We start from the raw sequence: 8,144 nt of genomic DNA, 5'->3' as shown, positions 1-8,144 counted from the left end.
ATAACAATAACCTTCTGTTACATCTGTTTAGTACACGACCAGTAACCTCTCAGAGGAATAATGAAAATACTGCACCGACCAACAGATTAGTATCAGTGTTTGTCAGGATGAACATGGTGTACATGAATGGAAATGCTTTCATTTCTGTGTTTTGTGACAGACTAGTTCACTTCAGCTGCTGAAAGTCATCATTTTCCCTGCACATCTGGCTGGAATTTACAAAACCAGTCTGAATCATTAGTGGTTTTGCAGCTAAATGCAGCCAAAATCGACTTAGAATACATTTTGTTTTATATACAGTCCTGTGCAACAGTCTTAGGCATGCTATTTTTTTCATCCAAGCTCTGTTACAAATTTCTAGTTTATGACTTCTACATTATCGAGTCAGTACAAAAACAGTGTAGAGTTCCACATGTTCGTTTTCCAGCACAAAATTAAATGTTACAGAAAAAAAGTTTGTATCTGAGCAGCATATTATATAAAAAAACACTTTTCAGATTAAAAAAGAAAACATGATGAAGGCTACTGGGTTTCGGTGCAAAATTAAGAAGCGAGCGTGACAGTCAAAGTGTCCAGAAGAACTGTGGCTGGTTCTGTAAGATGCTCAGTAAAACCTACAGCTCATTTCCTTATAAAACTGCACTCATAGTACCTGAGACTACTTTTTTTTTAAAGCAAAGGGTCGTCTCGTGCCAAATGCTGACTTTGTTTTATTTATTATGACTTACTGCTGTTTATAGTATTTTTTAAATGTTGAAACATTTAATTTCATTATTTTTAAGCCATTTTTGGTCCACAGCATTTCTTTACATGTGCCTAAAACTTTTGCACAGTACTGTGTGTAATCAGTTGGAGTTATTTTACGGAAGTTATACCTGGGATACAGGTGTTGTATTTCTGAAGATTTGTCGAGGTCACCTACAGTGGTGCTTGAAAGTTTGTGAACCCTTTAGAATTTTCTATATTTCTGCATAAATATGACCTCAAACGTCATCAGATTTTCACACAAGTCCTAAAAGTAGATAAAGAGAACCCAGTTAAACAAATGAGACAAAAATATTATACTTGGTCATTTATTTATTGAGGAAAATGATCCAATATTACATATCTGTGAGTGGCAAAAGTATGTGAACTTTTGCTTTCAGTATCTGGTGTGACCCCCTTGTGCAGCAATAACTGCAACTAAACGTTTCCAGTAACTGTTGATCAGTCCTGCACACCGGCTTGGAGGAATTTTAGCCCATTCCTCCGTACAGAACAGCTTCAAATCTGGGATGTTGGTGGGTTTCCTCACATGAACTGCTTAATTCAGGTCCTTCCACAACATTACAATTGGATTAAGGTCAGGACTTTGACTTGGCCATTCCAAAACATTAACTTTATTCTTCTTTAACCATTCTTTGGTAGAACGACTTGTGTGCTTAGGGTCGTTGTCTTGTTGCATGACCCACCTTCTCTTGAGATTCAGTTCATGGACAGATGTCCTGACATTTTCCTTCAGAATTCACTGGTATAATTCAGAATTCATTGTTCCATCAATGATGGCAAGCCCTCCTGGCCCAGATGCAGTAAAACAGACCCAAACCATGATACTACCACCACCATGTTTCACAGATGGGATAAGGTTCTTATGCTGGAATGCAGTGTTTTCCTTTCTCCAAACATAACGCTTCTCATTTAAAGCAAAAAGTTCTATTTTGGTCTCATCCATCCACAAAACATTTTTTCCAATAGCCTTCTGCCTTGTCCATGTGATCTTTAACAAACTGCAGACGAGCAGCAATGTTCTTTTTGGAGAGCAGTGGCTTTCTCCTTGCAAGCCTGCCATGCACACCATTGTTGTTCAGTGTTCTCCTGATGGTGGACTCATGAACATTAACATTAGCCCAGAGGTTTTCAAAGTGTGGGAGAGTCAGCCCCCCCCCCGAGAGCAAATAAACAACAGCGCCCCCCCTTACAATTTTTGTTGTTGCTATACTTAATGTTCCATTCGTATTTAAAAAAAATGGTTGTTGTACACATTTTTATTTTTTTCTTTTACACATTTTAAACATCTGTGCTTTTTAAAACATCTTTTTTTTTTACACATTTTAAACATCTCATAGCATCGTTAGCTAGCACCTCTTGGCAGCCAACACACTGTGGCAGTGGAGCATCTTCAGATCCATCTCATCTCATCTCATCTCATCTCATCTCATCTCATCTCATCTCATCTCATCTCATCTCATCTCATCTCATCTCATCTCATCTCATCTCATCTCAATCCTAACTTTAAATAATCGTGGTCATACTTCCTTCTTTTTTCAGTCCCCCAGGATTTCGCGGGCCTTTTTTGTGATTGTCGCGGGCTAAAATGTCTGATGTTGCGGGGGGGTTTCCAAAAAATTGCGATGAAAGTTGCGGTGTTTTTTTAGTTTTTTGTTGTGATTACATTGCGAGAGGAAGTCAAAATTGCGAGAAATTGTTGCGATTTTCTCTTTTTGTGATTAAAATTGAGTGATATGTTAAATATTAAGTTATTACTGAAAAACTATTGATTAAAAAAACAAAGACACTGAGAAATGGTCCTATAAACATCTTTACCGATATAAAAGATTACCAGGACTACAAAAATGCAGAAAAATAGGCTTTACTTATCCAAATGCACCTGTTGGTTCAAAAGTTAAAGTGCATAGAACCTCACAGCACAACATGAAGTTACCTTAAAATATAATATAAATGCCTCAGCTTTCATGTAAGAAAAAAAAAACTATTAATACTAGTACTGTGTGCAGGCAGTCTCTCCTGAAGACTAAATTAAACAATAATTATAAACTAATAAAATAAATGGCTCAGGCTTCATAGAAGAAAAAAAACAATTTGAACAGAATCTCACAGTATGATGCTGAAGCTGCCTGAACAATGGAAAATAAAATACCATTTTGGCAAAAATGTTGGCATCCATTAATTCTTTGTATTAAGTAAAAAAAATTAATAATAATGTAAAGTGCACACACAGTCCTTCACTGTAAACATAACACACTTTCAGTAACAGAATTTAAGCCTACATAAACACTGACTCGCACATGCAGTGTTGCCAGATACTGCCGACGTTTTCCAGTCCAAAATATGTTCAAAACCCGCCAAAATGCACTTGAAACCGCCCAATCTGGCAACACTGCGCACATGCTGCTTCTCTTGAACGTATACACGGAAGTAAGGCGGAAGGTAGTTTGTCGACATCACCTCAAGACGACGCCAACGATTGGTCAAATTTGCGGGAAAGTTGCAGTGATTGGATATAATTGCAACACCACCCTGAATTCGTGGGGATTGGTTGAATTTGCATTGACGTTGCAAATCGCAACATTGCGAAAACCTGGAGGGTCTGGTTTTTTGCTTGGCCCGGACTCTGTCTCCTCACTCACTGTAGCTTTAGGTACTAAAAATCGGTCCATTTTGTCTCTGGCAAAGGCTAGCTGAAGTTTGCTAAATGTCCGCAATAGTAACTTATTCTGGTTTATTTTTTCTCACGTTGCGCCCCCCCTGAAGAACTCTGGCACCCCCCAGGGGAGGTGCGCCCCACACTTTGAAAAGCCCTGCATTAGCCAATGTGAGAGAGGCCTTCAGTTGCTTAGAAGTTACCCTGGGGTCCTTTGTGACCTCGCCAACTATTACACGTCTTGCTCTTGGAGTGATCTTTGTTGGTCGACCACTCCTGGGGAGGGTAACAATGGTCTTGAATTTCCTCCATTTGTACACAATCTGTCTGACTGTGGATTGGTGGAGTCCAAACTCTTTCAAGATGGTTTTGTAACCTTTTCCAGCCTGATGAGCATCAACAACGCTTTTTCTGAGGTCCTCAGAAATCTCCTTTGTTCGTTCCATGATACACTTCCACAAACATGTGTTGTGAAGATCAGACTTTGATAGATCTCTGTTCTTTAAATAAAACAGGGCGCCCACTCACACCTGATTGTCATCCCGTTGATTGAAAACACCTGACTCTAATTTCACCTTCAAATTAACTGCTAATCCTAGAGGTTCGCATACTTTTGCCACTCACAGATATGTAATATTGGATCATTTTCCTCAATAAATAAATGACCAAGTATAATATTTCTGTCTAATTTGTTTAACTGGGTTCTCTTTATCTACTTTTAGGACTTGTGTGAAAATCTGATGATGTTTTAGGTCATATTTATACAGAAATATAGAAAATTCTAAAGGGTTCGCAAACTTTCAAGCACCACTGTAAAGGTTGTGTAGAATGTCAGAGAATTTTTTTTTGGTTCTGGTGTAGCTAAGGCTTTAGCCTGGACTCTGAAGTGTGTGTGTGTGTGTGAGAGAGAGAGAGAGAGAGAGAGAGAGAGAGAGAGAGAGAGATTCACTTGTCTGACCCATGCTGTTTGTACAGACTCTGCTGGGGTGTAAGTATAATGGTATGATCATGATTGAGACAGATTTGATCCTGCTCTGTGGGAGGTGTATGTCCCGAGAGATGACAGGAAGTTCCTCAGTGTGTGGCCTGACAACTGTGTAGCGTACAGCTAGACACAGCTTAACTCATGCCAGATTATACAGACCACAGACAGAGAGAGCGAGAAAAGGAAGATCCACGTGCACAAAGATGGAAACCCAAAGACTCAGAATTGCCCTGAGCTACTTGAATAAATGGTACAGGAAGAAGAAGAAAGGAAAAAAAGAAGATGCCAGGATGGAGACAGCTGTTTCTGACAGGTGTTCCTTTCCAGAAATGCTTGGCCTGTTGCTGGGGGCAACCTCTGCTCCATCTTGCATAAATATGCTTCTATAAATAGGGGTTCAGGAAAAAGGACGAGAGCATATAAAAAGTGTGTGAGCGAGCATGTGCGCCTGTGTGTGAGAGAGCGAGAGAGGAAAGGGAACAAGGGGAGGAGGCAGCAGGCTGAGCCAGTTACTAGAGAGAGCTGGAAGGAGGGAGAGAGGGAGAACGTAGCGGAGGAGGGAGCGATGGCGTGATGACGCAGTGCGTGGCGTCAGAGCGACAAGAATAGAGGCGATGCGTGCAGCGCTGCTGAGACATCGCTTTTAATACCAGCAGTCATTCTCACTCCCTTAGCCCTGTGTATGTGTGTGTGTGTACGTGGAGGTGTATATATACGCATCCACTATGAAAAGAAAGATCCATGTTTATATCAGGATACTCAGATTTATTTGGAAGATCATTGATTCGCATGCCCACTGTTAGAAATATTAAAAAGATAAGACATAGCTTCATTCTCAGATACTGTTAATACATTCGGAGTTGATGTTAATAAAAATAGTTTTGGTTCACATCAGGCTTAAGACCCAATAACTGCATTCCAACAGAATAAAAGTGTTGCATTCCTAAAATATTTGATGAACGTTCAAAGCAAAATGAATATTATCTCAAACTAATCCCAGCCTTTTGTAACATTTTTGTTGCATTCTTATCTCTTGGACATTTTGGATGTTACAGATGTTTGTATTTTGTTCTTGATAACTACTGTAGAGCATTTGAGGAATTTGGCACAACTTGGAAGCGATAAGCGAATAAATGAATATTTGTTGTATGCTTAACACTGGAATATTTATGATCATTTTATGATGGAAAGAAAAAAAATCAGTAACTTCTGTTCCGTATGGATTCATAGCATATAGTATTTGTGAATTGACAATAGAGTTTGTGCCAAATTAGACAGGATAGAATAATAATATTGCATGATACAAAATCCTTTTGTATCAGACTTTTATATAATAAAAAGGAACGCGAATACAAAATATAGTAATACAGAACATAGGTTTTTTTATGATCCTATTCTAAACACAAAAGCAGATAGTGTGTGTCTGGGTCCATAATCAGGAATGACCCCATGACCTGTGTGATGGAGAGATGGATGGATGGATGGATGGATGGATGGATGGATGGATGGATAGGTGTGTGTGCGTGGGTGGGTTGGTGGAAGTGATTGGAACAAGAGAGAGTGTGATGTAAATGTAATGAAATAGAGAGAGCGTGAGAGAGAGAAATAACGCAGGTCCAGGTGGATGACGTCTGTATAGTCCTGGCTGTACAGGTCTGTCCTGCTGAGGTGTCACATCTGAGCGCGCTCACACAGCCAGCAGCCTGAGCAGCCACTGCAGAAAAGGCCAGACACACGAGCTGTTACACAGAGTAGGATACAGCTATTTATAACTAACAGCTTCAAAAAATATTAGAGTTCAAACAAGAATCAGGTCTGTATTCAGCCAAAACAAGAAACACTACGATCTAAGTATAAGCGCCATTAAAACTTTAAATGTTACTGAAAATGAACCCTGATAAAGTGTTCATTACAGGCTCCTACAGTGGATATAAAAAGTGTACACACCCCATTAAACTGACAGGTTTTTCTGATGTAAAAAAAAAAAAAAGAGACCACGATAAAGAATTTCAAAACTTTTCCCGCCTTTAACGTGACCTATAACCTGTACAATTCAATTGAAAAACAAATCTGTTAGGGGGAAAAACATTTAAAAAAAAGTACAATAAGCTGGTTGCATAAGTGTGTACACCCTTAAAGTGCATATTCTGGACCAATTTCATGTTTTTTTTTTTTTTATATGAACGTATGTCCCTTTACACACTCATCCAGAAGGGTAATTTTGTACAAGGCCATCTGTCTACAGCAGAAAAAAAATAAGATAACAAAACGCGTCTGGAAAAATCCCAAGGGAGTCTGGAGCCAGATTCGTGACGTTACCTGCGGAAATGCCAGCAGGCTGCGCGAGTTTTGCACGGTTTCAGTGCACAGCCTGTGTAGACCAAGCGCTCCCATTTCTCTCTCATTGTCCGGTCTTTTGGAAAATGATAAGTACTAATCCCATCAAGATTGGTGTTGCTACACCCTCCTACGATACATCTGTTAACCATTTTAATAATTATGCGATAATGTTGAAGAAATTTGCAGAAAACCACCAAGTCGTTTTCTCATAAACAAACCAGCGCTGATGTAGGATTCAGAGGGAGACGTCCCGCAGATGACGTCACGAAAATCAATGTTTGCCGGGAAATTCAAATGCTAAGTTTTTTCAGAGGCGGACCAATTCGCCTCAAATGGCTTGATTTCAACTGAATTTTTCTGGTATTGTGCAAGGTAAAAAAATTGCAGAGAATGCAGAATGTTACAGATATTTGACCAAAGTTTAATATAAAATAGGAGAATTACATTGATCTTGCTCCTGAATTTACCCGTGATATGCACTTTAAACTAATACTTTGTTGAAGCACTTTTTGATTTAATTACAGCATTCAGTCTTTTTGAATAGGAGTCTATCAGCCTGCCACATCTAGACTTGGCAATATTTGCCCCTTGCAAAAGCGCTCCAAATCTGTCAGATTGCGAGGGCATCTCTTGTACACAGCCCTCTTCAGGTCACCTCACAGATTTTCAATTGGATTTAGGTCTGGGCTCTGGCTGGGCCATTCCAAAATTTTTTGGGGTCATTATCATGTTGAAAGATGAAATTCCTCTTCATCTTAAGCTTTCTAGCAGACACCTGAAGATTTTGGGCCAAAATTGACTGGTATTTAGAACTGATCATAATTCCCTCCACCTTGAATAAAGCCCCTGTTCCAGCTGAAGAAAAACAACCCCGAAACATGATGCTGCCACCACCATGCTTCATTGTGGGTATGGTGTTCTTTTCGTGATGCGCAGTGTTGCTTTTGCGCCAAACGTACCTTTTGGAATTGTGGCCAAAAAGTTCAACCTTGGTTTCATCAGACCATAACACATTTTCCTACATGCTTTTGGGAGAGTTGATGTTTTTTTTTTGCAAAATTTAGCCGGGCCAGGATGTTTTTCTTTGACGCGACCTCATAGTCCAGACATATGGAGAATATGGGAGATTGTTGTCACATGTAGTACACAACCAGTACTTGGCAGAAATTCCTTCAGCTCCTTCAGTGTTGCTGTAGGCCTCTTGGCAGCCTCCCTGACCAGTTGTCGTCTTGTCTTTTCATCAATTTTGGAGAGGCGTCCAGTTCTCGGTAATGTCACTGTTGTCCCATATTTTCTCCACTTCTTGATGACAGTCTTCACTGTGCTCCATGGTATATCTAATGCCATGGAAATTTTTTTGTACCCTTCTCCTGACTGATACCTTTCAACAGTGAGATC

At 39.7% G+C, this 8,144-nt stretch overlaps 1 protein-coding gene across 1 annotated transcript in view; it reads right to left on the bottom strand.

Annotated features, from left to right (window-relative positions):
• Positions 1-5,150: 5,150 nt before the first annotated feature.
• capn12 (calpain 12) overlaps positions 5,151-8,144 on the bottom strand; it is an 84,390-nt gene continuing 81,396 nt past the window's right edge. The window contains exon 21 of the mRNA XM_060923379.1: positions 5,151-6,120. Coding sequence (XP_060779362.1) covers positions 6,094-6,120 — 27 coding nt within the window. The 3' untranslated portion in view covers positions 5,151-6,093. The remainder of the gene's footprint in view (positions 6,121-8,144) is intronic.

The sequence above is a fragment of the Neoarius graeffei genome, chromosome 6 (assembly GCF_027579695.1).
Source record: "Neoarius graeffei isolate fNeoGra1 chromosome 6, fNeoGra1.pri, whole genome shotgun sequence".
Classification (NCBI taxonomy): domain Eukaryota; kingdom Metazoa; phylum Chordata; class Actinopteri; order Siluriformes; family Ariidae; genus Neoarius; species Neoarius graeffei.
This window is presented reverse-complemented; position numbering and strand designations above follow the sequence as displayed.